At 35.5% G+C, this 18,457-nt stretch overlaps 1 protein-coding gene across 2 annotated transcripts in view; it reads left to right on the top strand.

Annotated features, from left to right (window-relative positions):
- The window catches only part of PKN2 (protein kinase N2), a 148,720-nt gene that overhangs the window by 110,132 nt on the left and 20,131 nt on the right, over positions 1 to 18,457 (top strand). The window contains exons 9-15 of one of the 2 annotated variants that reach the window (XM_008529594.2): positions 4,015 to 4,158; positions 4,510 to 4,585; positions 5,173 to 5,347; positions 5,575 to 5,701; positions 6,511 to 6,641; positions 6,724 to 6,799; positions 6,878 to 6,969. In XM_008529594.2, the coding sequence (XP_008527816.1) occupies positions 4,015 to 4,158; positions 4,510 to 4,585; positions 5,173 to 5,347; positions 5,575 to 5,701; positions 6,511 to 6,641; positions 6,724 to 6,799; positions 6,878 to 6,969 (821 nt within the window). The remainder of the gene's footprint in view (positions 1 to 4,014; positions 4,159 to 4,509; positions 4,586 to 5,172; positions 5,348 to 5,574; positions 5,702 to 6,510; positions 6,642 to 6,723; positions 6,800 to 6,877; positions 6,970 to 18,457) is intronic. The other variant, XM_070592381.1, reaches the window with a different exon arrangement.

Genomic DNA, 18,457 nt, shown 5'->3' with positions numbered 1-18,457 from the left:
AGTCAAACCCACAATGAGATATTCACATTTGTTAGAATGGCTATTATCAAGGAGACAAGAGATAGTGTTGATGAGGATGTGGAGAAAAAGGAACTCTTGTGGACTGTTGGTAGGATTGTAAATTGGTGCAGCCACTATGGAAAACAGTATGGAGGTTCCTCAAAAAATTAAAAATAAAACTAACATATGGTCCAGCAATTCCACTTCTGAGTATTTATCTGAAGAAAACAAAAATATTAATTCAAAAAGATATATGCATCCCATGTTCACTACAGCACTATTCATAGTGGCCAAGGTACAGAAACAACGTGTCTGTCAGTGGATGAGTGGGTAAAGAAGATGTGGTATATATGTATAATAGAATATTATTCAGTCCTGAGAAAGAAGGAAATCCTGTTTTTTGCAACAACCTGGATGGACCTTGAAGACATTACGCGAAGTGAAATAAGCCTGACAGAGAAAGACAAATACTGCATGGTATCCCTTACATGTGGAATCTTATTTTTAAAGAGTCAAACTCATAGAAACAGAGAGTAGAAAATTGGTTGCCACTGTGTGGAGGAGATAGTGAGAAGCTGTTAAAAAGGTACAAACTTTCAGCTATAAGATGAATAAGGTCTGAGCATCTAATGTATAACATGATGACTATAGTTGATGACACTGTTTTGTATAAATGAAATTTGCTTCAAGAATAGAACTTAAACATTCTCACCAAATTTTGTGAGGTGATGGATGTGTTAATTAACAAGATGGGAGGAATCCTTTCACAAAATATACGTATATCAGATTATCATGAGGTACACTTTAAATATCTTACAATTTTATTCTATTGTATCTCAATACAAAAATAGTAGTTATTGGTGCTGGCCCTGTGAGGTAGTGGTTAAGTTTGGCCCCGGTTTGCAGGTGTGGATCCTGGGTGCGGACCTATACTAATCAGCTGTGTTGTGGCAGCAACCCACATGCAAAATAGAGGAAGATTGGCATAGATGTTAGCTCAGGGACAATCTTCTTCTAGCAAAAAAAAGAGGAAGTTTGGCAGCAAATGTTAGCTCAGGGCGAATCTTCCTCAGGAAGAAAAAGTGGTAGTTACTAATTTAGTACTTATGACCTAACAAATCAGTACTTTTTGAGGGGAAAAAACATCTGAGAGAAAAGATAATATTTTTATTTCATTTTTATGTAACTGGTTACTAATGGGATATGTCTGCCTGTTGTATATTGTGTAATTTCTCAAAACTTGGAATCAGACTGAACACATCACCCTTAATCTGCTCTTCCACAGTAATTTTTGTGGAAAAATCAGTTGTTGAAAACCCAGTTTAGCAAAGACATGATGTCATCAAACAGAATATGGTGCGTTCTAATGTTGAAACTATGAAGTTATCATGAACTAGTATTTATTAGGATGTCGCACAGATTTCACTGTGTTTCCTTTGAAAAGTTAAAATATCGTCTATTATTCCAGAGTTCCTCATGAACACTTTGGGAACCTCAGCCTTCTTGGTGTTTCGGTTCTTTTTATGCTAGATGTGTACTGGGTTTTTAAAATTGCAGCACATTTTTTAATTTGTTGCTCTCATTCCTGTCACGTGTCAGGCTGACTCAATGTCTCTTACCTTTTTCTGTTTACTTTCAGTCCTTAGAGAGACTTGAGACAAACCATACAGATTCCTACCACAGAGTTTTCTCTTTGATCCTAGGTTCAAGTTTATAATAAGACAAAATGAAACACAAGTTGGGACAGTTTACCAGTACTGCCAATCACTTCCTAGCTCGGATTATACTGCTCAGCTATTTTGGTGGTGATTTTACTCCATCTAGAGCTTTATTGCTCATAGAGTTTGATGTTGCCTACAAGCATGGCCTTCCTTTATACAACTCACCTGCTTTGTCTGGAAAATCGCCTGCAAACAAGCAGTCACTTGCAGTTTAAATTCTGTAAACATTAGTGGCATCTCCTTATACAGGAGGTCCTTTGCTTTTTAGATGCTGTATCCTTGCTTTACCTATCCAAATCACACTGCGTGTTAGAGATTAAAGAAAACTTGGGGTTCCATGAAACAGTGTTATGAGTACTGAGGTAAAATATCTTAATCTTCTCTAGATCACAGACACAGTGCCAAGTAACAAAAAGTGAAGAGCTTTATACTTAAAACCTCAGTATAGGACTCCAGGAAAGCTAGCCTAAGGCTTTGAGATGACCTTCCATCCCAAATCTCAGATCTTTCTTTCTTCAGTTTGTTTGAAGCATGGAATAAAGAAATAGAGGAAAGAGAAATGAGTCAATATGTGAGTTTTACTAGAGTGGCTAGAATAAATACAAATAAGGTGATTGGACCTCTTCTCATCCAGAAAACGATATACTGTTAGCATTTTAGCAGTGTGAAAGTGTGAGAACTTTGAACAAGTACTGATTCCATCCTCAGCATCTGTACCCCTGGCATCTGCCTGATCCATAACATGTCTTCATTCCTGAGACAGTAGAAAAAGATAGGAGAGAGTAAACCTTTTTTCCACTAGTCTAAAACAGTGTAGTCTAAATTATTAATACCTGGTTCAATTATTCATTAAATTTATTTCCCCAAATAGGTGTTTCCAAAATACTTAAACTTAACTGGAATAGAATATTACAGGATTAATATCCACTCTTTCTATGTGCCATTTGCTGATGTTAAAATAATTATACTTTACTCCTACTTCCCCTTTCATGACAAGTATTCTCTCCCATAGTAACTATGTAGCAGAGAGAAGAAATGAGGTAGGAGGCCCTGAGCTCACATCTTCACTGTCATAGATATCTTTTTCTAGTCCTTTTCCTGATTGGCTATGAGACCTTCTGGCACATTGTCTTAACTCATTTTTTTCATGTTCTGTTTTTTATAACTGTTTTCTGTGTTCATTTGTGTTAACTAATTTTATTATTTAAAGTCAAAAGCCTTTTTTATTTATACTAGGGGCTTACATAGTAAGATGCATAAATTCATAAATTCAAAGTTGTTATATGAAAGAAGTAGTTTATTATTTTCTTGAGCCTAAAGGGAAAAACAGTTATCTCATTTTATGGATGGTCTGCGAAACCCTGAAAAACAAAATAATGGGGAAGTCTGGTGCTTTATAATTAAAATGTATGTAGATTATAACATATGTGTAGAAGTCAGTTTATAGCTAGACCCCAACTTATAAACGGTGTTCTACAAGTACATTTAGTAGTTTATTTTTAAAACCCTAAATATGTTTTTTTCACATAAGTGTTATTTTTAATGACTACAGAATATTCCTTCATGGATAAGGTATAATTTACCAAACCTTTCCCTGGTTTTGGGGCATTTAAATTCTTGCTAATTTGCTATTTTCTTTTTTTTTTTTTTTGATGTTGATTTATTATGAGCATCTTTCTCTATAATACTTAGTCTGAATTTCCCTTTTCCACCCAGCCTATGCAGGTCCCTGCTACCACTGGTCCTATTGCCTGGTGGTATTCTTTTGAAGATTAGATGACCTAATATTCTTAAAGTGCTTAGTGTAGCGTGTGGCATACTGTAAGTGCAGAATAAAAGCTATTTGCAGACCTTTCCCTGACTCTACATTGAGACAAGGAAATAAGAAGGTTTGAAATGGGTTCTTTAAGGTGAGCACTGAGGTCTTTTAGCAGTAGCACAGCAAGTGATTCCCAGTGGAGGAGGAAAATCCAAAAGACCGAAGCTATTAGATGGGAAAGAGTTTCTGTGGTCATTCATGTGTATTGGTTGTTCCCAGCTGTGTATTCTTTAGATAAAAGGAATACCTTAACTGGATACTGTTGGAATATAAATTTCTTCCTTTGAGTTAAAATGTGTAAATTTGTTAAGTAATATGTAACAGAGAAACATTACAAAACACTTTAAAACAGTGCGACCATTGTGTCTGTTATCTTTGTTTATTGTATTTGTATTTTATATTTTTTGTGATATTTTATTCAAGTGTGTGTCCAATGATGTCTTCTGTTTTGTTTTGTTTTTTTAATTATCCTAGTCACGTGAACTGGAAATTTCAGTTTATTGGCGTGATTGGCGATCTCTGTGTGCTGTAAAATTTCTGAGGTTAGAAGATTTTTTAGACAACCAACGGCATGGCATGTGTCTCTATTTGGAACCACAGGGTACTTTATTTGCAGAGGTAATAAATGTATTTTATTGAATGTGCATTACTACAATTGATATTATTACAATTGATAATGTAGGCAGCATTACGTAGAAGTGGAAAGAGTATTAGGCTGAATGACAACTTGGAATCTTGGCTCAACTCTGCCACTGAATAGGTATATTACCTTGAGACAAATCATTTATCCTCTCTAGGTCTGTTTTCCCATCTAGAAAATGAGAGGATTGGACTAAATTATATCTAAGATTCTCTTAAGTTTTCAAAACTTAATTTTAGTGAATTTAGTGAACTCACTAAGTTTAGTGAATTTCATGAACCATAAATCCAATGCAGTATTCATGTCAACTTGAATTTTCTTCACTGCAGGTTACCTTTTTTAATCCAGTTATTGAAAGAAGACCAAAACTCCAAAGACAAAAGAAAATTTTTTCAAAACAACAAGGTAATTACTAAGAAATCAAATATAGACTGTTTGGGTGTTTTCTTAAATATAGAAAATCTACATACTATTTAAGAAATGATGTCCATTCTTGCTTTTTGTTTTCTTTTTTTTCATTCATTTATTTCTAACATTCTGTTAAGGAACATTTCAAACATATCCATAAATAGAGAGACTAGTGTAATGTCCCAGCACTCAGTTTCAACAGTAGTCCTCTCGTGGTCAATTTTGTTTCATTTGTATCCCGTCCACTCACTACTTCTTCAGATTACTTGAAGCAAACATGGATATCATATTGATTCACCCATAAATATTACAGTTAGTATCTCTAAAAAATAAGAATTCTTTCTTAAACCTTAACTACATATCATTACTAGACAAAAAAAAATTTCCACCTATTTATATTTAAAACTTTTTGCTATTTTGCACTAACCTTTAATAACAAAGCGTTAAGAACTGTTTTTTTAAGTGACAAATTTTGTTTGTTCTTCATAAATTATAAACCAATGAATATGAATTTTTAAATTACAGCTTTTGGTAATACATTAAAAAATTACTTGTTCTATTTTCTTTATTCACAATATCCACAGGCAAAACATTTCTCAGAGCTCCTCAAATGAATATTAATATTGCCACTTGGGGAAGGCTAGTGAGAAGAGCTATTCCTACAGTAAATCATTCTGGCACCTTCAGCCCTCAAGCTCCTGTGCCTGCTACAGTGCCAGTGGTTGATGTACGCATCCCTGAACTAGTGCCTCCAGCTAGGTATGTGTCTGAGATTTTTAAGCATCACTTTTATAAAATAGTTATGGTGACATTCGTACATATTGGTTACAGTGAGTCTATTAAAAGTCTCATTTTTTTCAAATAGTATTTTGAAATCAGTGCTCTGCCTACTTTTAAAAACTAAAATTGCTTGCTTTAATTTTAAAGCTATTTAAAATATATACTTTCGATTACTGCTTTTGGTGAATTACTTTATCTTCTATAAGTGATTCTACAGTAACCAAATTGGACTTTGATCTTGAACCTGAGCCTCCTCCGGCCCCACCACGAGATTCTTCCCTTGGAGAAATAAATGAATCTGCTGAATTAAGAGATTTGGATACACCAGGACAGGCAAGGCATTTTAAATCTGTTTAATTCCTTTTTACCAAATGAATCACCAGTAAAAGCGTCTTAGTGAATGAGATGTACATCTCAATTAAAAATGACCTGTGTGAGGGGCCAGCCCAGTGGCACAGCAGTTAAGTGCACACGTTCTGCTTCGGCAGCCTGGGGTTCGCTGGCTCAGATCCGGGATGCGGACCTATGCATCACTTGTCAAGCCATGCTGTGGCAGGTGTCCCACATATAAAATAGAGGAAGATGCACACGGATGGTAGCTCAGGGCCAGTCTTCCTCAGCAAAAAGAGGAGAATTGGCAGCACATGTTAGCTTAGGGCTAATCTTCCTCAAAAAGAAAAAGTTTACCTATGTGAACTGTGTATTTATGTTACTTATGAATGAACTTTTCTCAACTAACTTAGACCAAGTTGACAGGAGATGACCAACTTAGTGTTTGCGTGCCATTGTCATTAGCATATGGATGCTCATGAGCCAGTAGGTAGGGAATAGGCTGCGTAAACTAGAAGGAGCATAAGAGAATAGTTGATATTAGATCACATTTTGCCAACAGTCTTCATCTTATAATGAGGTTAACATCATTTCTGAATATGCATTAAAGATGACAATTATGTGTTAGGTTTTCTTATTTTTTTAAATGTGTAATATAGAATTAATAACTATAAGAATGGTTCTCCAACATCTGCATTTTACTTTTCTCACCAATATTTATATTTTTACTTTTTTTTCTTTGCCTTTATCCTTACCAAATAAGTTGTATTGTGAATGTTTCTATGATTTAACAATTATTTAATATTTTACAGGATTCAGAAACTGTTTTTGATATTGAGAATGACAGAAATAGTATACTACCAAAATCTCAATCTGAATATGAACCTGATATTCCTCAGTCAGGCCTAGAATATAGTGGTATTCGAGAACTTGAGGATAGAAGGTAAAGAATGTGTGCATAACTTGCTACTACATGTTTGGTCCCATACTTATGCCTTATTTTTAATTGAAATTACTGTTTTCAGATCTCAACAAATGTTTCAGTTTAATCTACAAGACTTCAGATGTTGTGCTGTCTTGGGTAGAGGACATTTTGGAAAGGTAATCTTTTGAATATTCTTGGAGTACCTACAAAAGTAATATCTGAAATGGAAAATAATTATTTTAATCCTATTTCAGGTGCTTTTGGCTGAATATAAACACACAAACGAGATGTTTGCCATAAAAGCCTTAAAGAAAGGAGACATTGTAGCTCGAGATGAAGTAGACAGGTTAGTGTTTAAAAAATGAATTTATTTTTCTATAACTTAATATGAAAATTGATGTATATGTTGCAACAGCAAAACTTTCCATTTTCATAATAATATGTGAAGAAACTAAATTAACGTATCTATATTTGACATAAGGTGGGCATTAATTAAATACTGTTTTTCTTTCTAGCCTACTTCTTCTTCCCCTTCTTATGACAATTTTACTGGTTAGTGGATACCAAGGAAAGATGATAAAATGTTTAAACTAATTCTATTAAGTTTTTTATACTTGGAGATATTAGTGTTTGTATGGCATAGGGATTGTTATTCATCTGTGGTTGGATGAGGCTATTTCCCATTTCATCTTATGGAAGTAATAAATATTTCATTTACAGATAATCTGCGGTTAACTGAAAGGTTAATGTATTCTGCTTTTTAAAGTACACCTATATCTATTTTTTTTTCTATTTTTCTTAAAATGATACGTTTTGACCACAGCATCTTACCTTTCTGGGTTTAATAAATGTAAATTGATCTGGATTCATCGTTATATACAATTATTCAAACGCAAGGACTTTGGGGATAATAGTATAATTAGATTAGAAAAGACACTTTGAAAAGACTGTCTTAAATTAGTAAAGTGATTAAACGTGGAAATTATTGTATAAAACTGGCATATTTATTACAGAAAGAGGCTTTCATTTGATATTTAAAAGTAGTATTTTTCTTAAACCACTAGGAAGCATCAATTGATATTAATGGAAGAAAGCTCTGTATAATGAAAACAGCCTGGAACTATGGGTGAGAAGACTGACTTCTCTAGTCATTATTGTTCCCTCTTAGTTAATTATTTGACCCCAAAGTAATTCACTGAACATCTTTGAGCCTCGGTTAACCCACATATTTATTTATTTTTTGGTGAGGAAGATTGACCCTGAGCTAACATTTGTGCCGGTCTTCCTTTATTTTGTACTTGGGACACTGCCACAGCATGACTTCGTAAGTGGCATACAGGTCCATGCCCAGGATCCAGACCTGCAAACCCCAGGCTACTGAAGCAGAGCGCGCACACTTAGCCACTACACCACCAGGCCAGCCCCAAATGCTTTTTTTGGAAGATTATTTGCTTTATTCCAGTTCTGTAAATGGTAAATTCATTTCCTAAACTAGTAGGAAACCGGTACTACCTCTGTTAATCCTGGTGGTTTATATAGCTTTCTGCTGCATTGTTACTACTTTGAGCTAAATCTCTATAGGAAAACACTTTCTAATTAAATCTAGACAGAAGAATGTTCAGATAAAAGGATGGAGCTCCAACCAGAACCTAGGCCATTACCCCTAATGAAAATTAATTCAGCCTTGGTGAACGGTTAATGAGAGATCTATATCTAACTTCAGTTATAAATCCATGTATTCAGTAACATGGAAATAAAGTAATCTCCAGTAGAAATGGTACAAAAACAGACAAATGGAAAATTCAGAGTAGAAATACAACTCACTCTTAGAGAGATTTGAGGAAGGCAGCAAAAAAAGAGCAATTAGAGAAGGCAAGAAAAAAATTAATTTAGAAAATAAAAAGATAGACCAGCATATTTTTTTAGATTAATATATTTTTTTATTGCGGTCATAATAGTTTGTAAACTTGTGGAATTTCGGTGATAAGTGGGCCCCTTCACCCCTTGTGCCCACCCCCCCACCCCCCTTCCCCCTGGTAAACACTAAACAGTTCTCTTTGTCCGTGTATTTATCTTCTACATGAGTGAAATCATGTGGTGTTTCTCTTTCTCTGTCTGACTTATTTCACTTAACATAATACCATCAATGTCCATCCACGTGGTTATGAATGGGACAATTTTGTCTTTTTTTATAGCTTAGTAGTATTCCATTGTGTATATATACCACATTTTCTATATCCACTCATCACTCCATGGTCACTTGGGTTACCTCCATGTCTTGGCTATTGTGAATAATGCTACAGTGAACATAGGGGTGTGTAAGTGAATTGTTGATTTCAGGTTCTTTGGCTAAATACCCAGTAGTGGGATAGTTGAGTCATATGGTATTTCTATTTTTAATTTTTTGAGAAATCTCCATACTGTTTTCCATAGTGACTGCACCAGTTTTCATTCCCACCAGCAGTGTATGAGGGTTCCCTTCTCTCCAACCTCTCCAACATTTGTTAGTTTTCCTCTTGATTATTATAGCCATTCTAACAGGTATAAGGTGATATCTTAGTGTAGTTTTGATTTGCATTTCCCTGATGATTAGTGATTTTGAGCATCTTTTCATGTGCCTCTTGGCCATCTGCATATCTTCTTCGGAGAAATGTCTGTTCATATACTCTGCCCATTTTTTGATTGGGTTGTTTTGTTGTTGTTGAGTTGTGTGAGTCCTTTATATATTATGGAGATTAACCCCTTGGTAGATATATGACTTGCAAATATTTTCTCCGAATTGTTGTGATTTTCTTTCTCTTGATTCTGGTTTCTCTTGCCTTGTAGAAGCTCTTTAGTCTGATGAAGTCCCACTTGTTTACTTTGTTTGTTTGTTTCCCTTGTCTGAATAGATATGGTATTTGAAGAGATTCTTTTAAGACTGATGTCAAAGAGTGTACTGCCTATATTTTCTTCTAGAATTTTTATGGTTTCAGATTTTACCTTCAAGTCTTTGATCCATTTTGAGATTATTTTTGTGTATGGTGTAAGATAATTGTCTACTTTCATTCTTTTGCATGTGGTTGTCCAGTTTTCCCAACACCATTTATTGAAGAGACTTTCCTTTCTCCATTGTATGTTCTTAGTTCCTTTGTTGAAGATTAGCTGTCCATAGATGTATGGTTTTATTTCTGGGCTTTCAATTTTGTTGCATTGATCTGTGTGTGTGTTTTTGTACCAATACTATGCTGTCTTGATTACTATAGCTTTGTAATATATTTTGAAGTCTGGGATTGTGATACCACCAGCTTTGTTCTTGTTTCTCAGGATTGCTTTGGCTATTCAGGGTCTTTTGTTGCCCCATATGAATTTTAGGATTCTTTGTTCTATTTCTGTGAAGAATGTCACTGGGATTCTGATTGGGATTGCATTGAATCTGTAGATAGCTTTAGGTAGTATGGGCATTTTAACTATGTTTATTCTGCGAATCTGTGTGCGTGGAATATCTTTCCATTTCTTTATGTTGTTATCAATTTCAGTAATCTCTTATATTTTTCCTTGTCTAGATCTTTCACCTCCTTGGTTAAATTTATTCCTAGGTATTTTATTCTTTTTGTTGAAATTGTAAATGGAATTGTATTCATGAGTTCTCGTTCTGTTAGTTCGTTATTGGAGTATATAAATGCCATTGATTTTTGTAAGTTGACTTTGTACCCTGCGACTTTGCTATAGTTGATTATTTCTAATAGTTTTCCGATGGATTCTTTAGGGTTATCTATATAAAATCATGTCATCTGCAAACAGCAAGAATTTCACCACTTCTTTGCCCATTTTGATTCCTTTTATTTCTTTTTCTTGCCTAATTGCTGTGGCCAAAACCTCCAGTATGTTGAATAAGAATGGTGAGAGTGGGCACCCTTGTCTTGTTCCTGTTCTCAGTGGGATGGCTTTCAGTTTATCCCCATTGAGTATGATGTCAGCCATGCGTTGTCGTATATGGCCTTTATTATGTTGAGGTCCTTTCCTTCTATACCCATTTTATTGAGAATTTCTATCATGAATGGATGCTGGATTTTGTCAAATGCTTTCTCTGCAGCTATTGGGATTACCATGTGGTTTTTGTTCCTCATTTTGTTAATGTGGTGTATCACATTGATTGATTTGTGGATGTTGAGCCATCCCTGTGTCCTGGTATGTATCCCACTTGATCATGGTGTGTGATCTTTTTAATGTATTGCTGTATTTGAGTTGCCAGTATTTTGTTGAGAATTTTTGCATCTATGTTCATCAGCAGCATTGGCCTGTAATTTTCCTTCTTTGCGTTGTCCTTGTCTGGCTTTGGCATCCGGGTGATGTTGGCCTCCTAGAAAGTGTTAGGAATTTTTCCATCTTCCTCAATTTTTTGGAATAGTTTGAGAAAGATAGGTAATAAATCTTCTTTGAATGTTTAGTAGAATTCTCCAGAGAAGCCGTCTAGTCCTGGACTTTTATTTTTTGGGATGTTTTTGATTACTGTTTCAATCTCTTTACTTGTGGTTGGTTTATTCAGTTCTCTATTTCTTCTTGATTCAGTTTTGGGAGGTTGTAAGAGTCTAAGAATTTATGCATTTCTTCAAGATTGTCAATTTGTTGCCATATTGTTTTTCATAATATTCTCATAATCTTTTGTATTTCTGTGGTATCTGTTGTAATTTCTCCTCTTTCATTTCTAATTTTATTTATGTGAGCCTTCTCTGTTTTTTTTCTTAGTGAATCTGGCTAGGGGTTTGTCACTTTTGTTTATCTTCTCCAAGAACCAACTCCTTGCTTCATTGATCCTTTCAACTGTCTTTTTTGTTTCAATTTCATTTATTTCTGCTGTAATTTTTATTGTTTCTCTCCTCCTGCTGAGTGTGGGCTTTGTTTCCTCTTCTTTTTCTAATTCTGTTAGGTTCAGTTTAAGATTGCTTGTTTGAGCTTTTTCTTGTTTGTTAATGTTGGCCTTTATTGCTATAAATTTCCCTCTTAGCACCACTTTTACTGCATCCCATATGAGTTGATGTGTTGTCTTCTCATCTTCATTTGTCTCCAGATACTTTTTTATTTCTCCCTTTTTTTCTTCAATGATCCATTCGTTGTTTAGTAGCATGTTGTTTAGTCTCCACATTTTTGTTCCTTTCCCAGCTTTTTTCTTGTAGTTGATTTCTAGTTTCATAGCATTATGGTTGGAAAAGATACTAGATATGATTTCAATCTTCTTAAATTTATTAAGGTTGCCTTGTTTCTCAGAGTATGGTCTATCCTTGATAATGTTCCATGTGCACTTGAGAAGAATGTATAGTCTGTTTTTGGATGGAGTGTTCTGTATATATCTATTAAGTCCATCAGGTCTAATTTTCATTTAATTCCAATATTTACTCGTTGACTTTTTGTCTGGATGATCTGTCCATTGATGTAAGTGGGGTGTTGAGGTCCCCTACTAATATTATGTTGTCATTGATATCTCCTTTTAGGTTTGTTAATAGTTGCTTTATGTACTTTGGTACTCCTGTGTTGGGTGCACAAATATTTATAGATGTTGTGTCTTTTTGGTGAAATGTCCCTTTTATCATTATGTACTGCCCATCTTTGTCTCTCTTTACTTGTTTTGTCTTCAAGTCTCCTTTGTCTGATATAAGTATGGCAACACCTGCTTTCTTTTGTTTGCTGTTAGCTTGGGATATCTTCTTCCAGCCCTTCACTCTAAGCCTATGTTTGTCTTTGAAACTGAGATGGTTTCCTGGAGGCAGCATATTGTTGGATCTTGTTCTTTAATGCATCCTGCCACTCTTGTCTTTTGATTGGAGATTTCAGACCATTTACACTTAGATTGATTATTGATATATGAGGGCTTAATATTGCCATCTTATCTCTCGTTTTCTGGTTCTTCTGCATTTCCTTTGTTTCTCATCTCATGTATTTCAGACTACCAATTTGATTAGGTAGTTTTCTGTAATAGTTTTCTTCATTTTCTCTTTGTTTATCGTTTATGTCTCTGTTCTAATTGTTTGTTTAGTGGTTACCATTAGGTTTGTGTAAAAAAATCTCATAGATGAGATGGTCTATTTTCTGGTGGATCTTATTTCCTTAGACTTTGCTGATTATGTTCTTTTCCTCTTCCCCTTCTAAGTTATTTTTGTCATATCTTATTCCATCTTGTGTTGTGAGTTTGTGGTTAAAATGATGAGATTATTTTTATTTTGATGTTTTCCTTCTCTTTATCCTTAATTTTAAAGTTGTGTTTACTAACCTGATCTAATAGAGAGCTTCCATTTTCTGATTATCGCCTACCTATTCATCTCCTTGCTCAGGGCTTTGTAGCCCTTTTCCTATCTTTTTTTTTTTTCAGGTATGAGGGCCTTCTTGAGCATTTCTGGTGGGGGGTCTTGTGGTGATGAACTCCCTTAGCTTTTCTTTATCTGGGAAAGTTTTTAATTCTCCATCATATCTGAAGGATATTTTCACTCAATAGAATATTCTTGGCTGAAAGTTTTTGTCTTTCAGAATTTTGAATATATCATTCCACTCTCTCATAGCCTGTAACGCTTCTGCTGAGAAATCCACTGAAAGCCTGATAGGGGTTCCTTTGTAACTTATTTTCTTCTGCCTTGCTGTCCTTAGAATTTTTTTCTTTGTCATTTACTTTTGCCCACTTTACTACTAATATGCCTTGCAGTGGGTCTTTTTACATTGATGTAATTAGGAGAGCTGCTGGCTTCATTCACTTGTATTTCCAGCTCTTTCCCCAGGTTTGGGAAGTTCTTAGCTGTTATTTCTTTGAGCAAGCTTTCTGCTCCATTCTCCTTCTCTTTGCCCTCTAGACTACCTATCATCCTTATGTTTCACTTCCTAATTGAGTCAGCTATTTCCCTGATAGTCTCTTCCTGTTCTTTTAGTCTTAGTTCTCTCTTCTCCTCCATCTGAAGCATTTCTATAGTACTCTCCTCTAAATTGCCAATTTGGTCCTCCATAATGTCAGCTCTCTTGTTTAGAGAGTCTGGATTTTTCTGTATCTCAGCTATTGTGTTTTTTTTAACTCCATCAATTCTGATTGGTTCTTTATAGTTTCAACCATTTTTGTGAAGAAGCTCCTGAATTCGTTAGTTTTTCTTTCTGTGTTTTCCTGTAACTCATTGAGTTTTTTATGACAGCTGTTTTTAATTCTTTGTCATTTCGGTTATGAATTTCTTTGTCTTTGGTGTTAGTTTCTGGGTACTTGTCACTTTCCTTCTAGTCTGGAGATTTAATATACTTTTTCATACTGCTTGAAAGTGTGGATGTTTGCCTTTGCATAGTTATTATCTGGTCGCAGCTTCCACCTGCCACCACTGGGTGAGGATCAGACGCTATATATTCTGGCCCGGCATGATACACTTCTCCCCAGCTGCAGCCACTGACTTCTTTTCTCTCTGTGCGACCCTGACAGATGGCTGATCTGGAGCGCTGGTCAGGGGGAGGGGTACTTTCTTTCACCTGTGCTTCCCCCAGCCTCTGCTTTTCTCTCTGTGCAGAGCTCTGGGCTATGGTAAGGCTAGAGTACTGGGCAGGGGAAGGACTGCCTTCTTACACCTGCACACCTTTCCCAGCTGCCACCTCTCTCTTTGCCTGGTGCTTTAGACGATCACAGGGCTGGAGTGCCAGGCGGTGGAAGGGGCACCTTCTTACACCTGCACACTTTACCCAGCCGCTGTCTCTCTCTCCACATGGCCCTCTGGGCAATTGCAAGGCTGGAATGCCAGGTGCAGGAAGGGTTGCCTTCTTACACCTGCACACCTTTCCTAGCTGCTGCCTCTCTGCATAGTGCTCTGGGCGATCACAGAGACCTGAGCACCTTTCCCAGCTGCCACCTCTCCGCATGATGCTCTGGGCTATCACAGAGACCTGTGCGTTTCCCCCAGCCACCACCTCTCTCTCTACATGGTGCTCTGGGCAATCTCAGAGACCGGCACACCTTTCCCAGCTGCCGCCTCTTTCTCTACATGGTGCTATGGGTGATCTCACAGACCTGTGCACCTTTCCCAGCCACCATCTGTCTCTCCGTGAGGTGCTCTGGGCAATCACGGAGACCTACACACCTTTCCCAGCCTCCACCTCTCTTTTCACAGAGCTCTCTGGGCAATCATGGAGACCTTTGTACCTTTTCTAGCCTCCCTCTCTCTATCCACACAGTGCTCTGGTCTATCCTTGATAATGTTCCATGTGCACTTGAGAAGAATGTATAGTCTGTCACAGAGACCTATACGACTTTTCCAGCTGCCACCTCTCTCTCCATGGAGTGCTCTGGGCTTTTGCAGGGCTGGAGTAGCAGGCAGTGGGGAGAGGCACTCTCTTTCTTCTCCGCAATCCCAGCATTCTTCCTGGGCCCTCACCAACTGCTCTCCTGGGGTACTAGTTTGATGGAGACACCCCCACAACAGCTCAGTCTCCTCTATCTGTGGGGCTTTCCCTCAGGCTGTGAGGGAACTTGGAGGGCAATGTTGTTCTTGTGGAGGGTCGCCCCTCCCCACTTTTGTCTTAGAGCCATGTGCTGTCCCAAGGTTACTCGCTGCCGTTGGGGAGAGAAAAGTCTCCCTTACCAGCTTCCACTTCCTCCAGAGGAGCCAGCCCCACCACCTTCAGATGCATGGCTGCATGGGTCTCTCAGATGTCTTTTGTGTTGTGTCAGTGTCCTCTGTTGGTGTACGAGTGTCCTTTTGGTTGTACTTTAGAGTGGAGAGTTCAAGGGGAGAGCTCACTCCACGATGATGCTGACATCACTCTCTCCCAGCATATTTTTTAAAGTAGTATGTATTTATTACTTGCAAGTCTGAATAGTAAACAACTTAATTAACTAATTAAGCAGAATCCTTTATATTCACTTCTCAGGTCATCCTTTTAATAGATCCGTAGAATTAGATATCATTACATAATAGTGGTTTATTTTTTTAATACATGTTTCTAAAGTAGTTGATGGTTCTTAATGATAGTTTTCCTTTCTAAATTTTCTTTGTCTAGTCTGGATTTCATTTTACTTAGAAAACTGCCCTTTTTTAATAGATCATAGGAAATTCCAAATCAACCTCTTTTTGAATGAACACAAATTATGGACTAACTCAAAGTAATGTAATTTATGTACAAAGATCACATTCTCCACCTACCATTAGTAGAACATTCTCTTTGAATCCCATCTTTCCCTACTCTCGAGTAAGAATGTTAAATTTATATTATTGTAATGACTTCTCACTTAGATTCCTTTTCTCACCAGTTTATGTTTCAAGACAACAAAACAGGATTGGAAGTGTATTTTTGCAGTTGTAGAACAAAAGCACAGCTAACCAGAGGATATATATATATATAGGATGCAATCCTAAGACCTTAGCCTAATTAATGATGTGGTTTTCCACTGACCAAAATAACTATTTATACAAGTTTTTTAAGTTTCTAGCATGTCTAATAATGTACTAAACTCCCAAGGAAGTGCACAAAAAAAATGTTAGGATAGAATTAGTCACTTAGAGAGGTAAGACATAAATACAGTAGTTATATGAATAAAAGAGGCTGGATATGTTTGAGTTTAAAATAAATAATACAAACAATAGGAACTTATAGAAAGGGGAACATCATGGTGTGCTGATGGATTTAGGTAAGGCCTTGTAAAGGAGATTGGATTTGTGCTCTTTGGCAGATGGAAGATATTTGAGAATATGGAGAGAAGAGAAATGAAAATTTAGAGGGAAATGGTCTAGACAGAAATGAATAAAGTTTGAGATTTTGAATAAGGTTGGATTGTTTCGTGGACTTTTAAGGAGAATATACAATAAGGTTGGGAAAAGTTAAAAGACTCTTACAGAGTAGCCTTTTGGTGCACTGTAAAATGCTTGAAATTATTGTGACAATTTGGGTCTATAAAGAGCTGTCTTCCTTTACCAAATAGAACCAAGAGATGTATCCAGTCCTCATCAATATGGCTGGTTCTCATCAAAGAATTTCTATAAATGACATTAAAAGCATTTTAAGAAGTATTCTGATCAGTGATTCTCAATCTTTTGCATGATGTACATGTTCAACACAGGTCTAACGTAATAACCTGTCCGGTTGAGAATTAGTAACTCACTCATAATGAATTAGTAATTCACCCATAAATATAAACCATAGACAATGAAAAGACTGTCATCTAAGTGAGCCCAAAACATTTTATCAGCTTGTCGTATTACATTATGCAAAATTTAGATTGACTTGGTAAATCAGATATTTTAGAATCCATCTTATAGATCTTGCCCAATTGGACATTATTTTCCAATAAGTTTAAATGGTGATGAAAATCAAAGCTATTAACTTTCTTTTTAATCTTCTATGAATTTATTTTTAATAATGACCTTATTTGTAGTAACATTTAGAAACCTTGCCAAATATGTGTAGACATAAGCCTAAAGCTTTAAAAACAATGTTTCTGAGTATGTATAAAATTTAAACAGATTGTGTGAAATCAGTGGGTAAGAGTTCACCTACAATGTGACCATATTAAATGGAGTTTTAACATGATTTCATAATAGTTTCATTTACTGTTGGTATTTAAAACTGAATAGATGTTTTAGTTCATAATCCAGAAGACAACTATATTAAATATACCTTTAAAATTTTCATGTTCCTTCTACACAACAGAAATACTCTTAAATGTTTTCAAAATTCTGTTTAATTTTGTCAAGTCATAGCAATGTAATCTGAATACACAAATAAATACTTTGTCTTTAAAATTATCTTTTTAAAATAACTCTTTCTTAAAAGACCTAAAGGAAAGGAGAATGGGTCTGCCTGCCTCTAACGTCAGGATTTTAGTTTGGCATTTTGAAATCATCATCAACAACAGCAACAAAAATCTAAGCAATTTTTTAATTTTAAAAATAAAAGCAATATTAATGCTTTTAGACAAACATTAATGTCAATTTTTGGTTCCAATCTCAAAATGAGAAAAAGTGCATATTTTGTATTAGAAACATAAATATAATCTTATTGTTAATACAGTGTATTTTGATATCCTTATTTTGATCAGGTGCTTAAAATAAGTTAATTCTAGGTTATATTTGAATAATATTTGACCTAGCTTTTCTCTACTTTGAGTTTTAAGTCAGGTTGGTTTACTAAATATTTTCAGGGAAAGGAAGAGTGGTATTTTTTGATATTTAGGCAAAATTAATGTTCCAGAGTCAGTAAGCTTGAACCTTGTTCTCTGTAGTAATTTGTAAGAGTTCTTAGAGAGGAAACCTGTGATTGTTAGAGATTTTACAGAGAAATTATATTATTCTCAAGGAGCTTCCTTGAAGCAAGTTATAGAATTCTCCATGTGGCCTCTTTATTTTCTAGTCAAGACTTCTAAATTAAAATCGTATGCAGTACATCTTTACGTCTAAACTTCATGTATTATATGGTAAAATGTTTGAATAGTGTTGCTTATAAATTATGATTAGTGTCCTTGAAATTACCTTGGTCGCGAACCTTATATTTTTAAAATTATGCTTTAGGTTGCTAAATTCTTTGACCAATTCCTAAGTTTTCACAGTTCACCCCTAATTAAGCCTTTTTTGTTAATTATAACCACTAGCTATATGTGTGCTACTCTGATGCTATCAATGTGGAATGCTGTAATCTTTGTGTCATACTAATCGTATGTTTTAGTTTTCATTAATATATTTCAATTAAAGTTATATATATCAAGTAGACCAAATTTTTCAAAGCATTTATAGCAAAACAAAAACACATTTTATGGTTTTAAAGTTACAGTAGTTAAGAACTTTGCTTATTTTTGAGTTTAGTAATTTTAAAGAATGTTACTTCCAACTAGAACTTTAAAAAAGCAAACC

This window comes from Equus przewalskii, chromosome 24, assembly GCF_037783145.1.
Source record: "Equus przewalskii isolate Varuska chromosome 24, EquPr2, whole genome shotgun sequence".
NCBI classification, from domain to species: Eukaryota; Metazoa; Chordata; class Mammalia; order Perissodactyla; family Equidae; genus Equus; species Equus przewalskii.
Note: the sequence above shows the minus strand (reverse complement) of the source record. Positions and strands in the feature narration are given on the sequence as shown.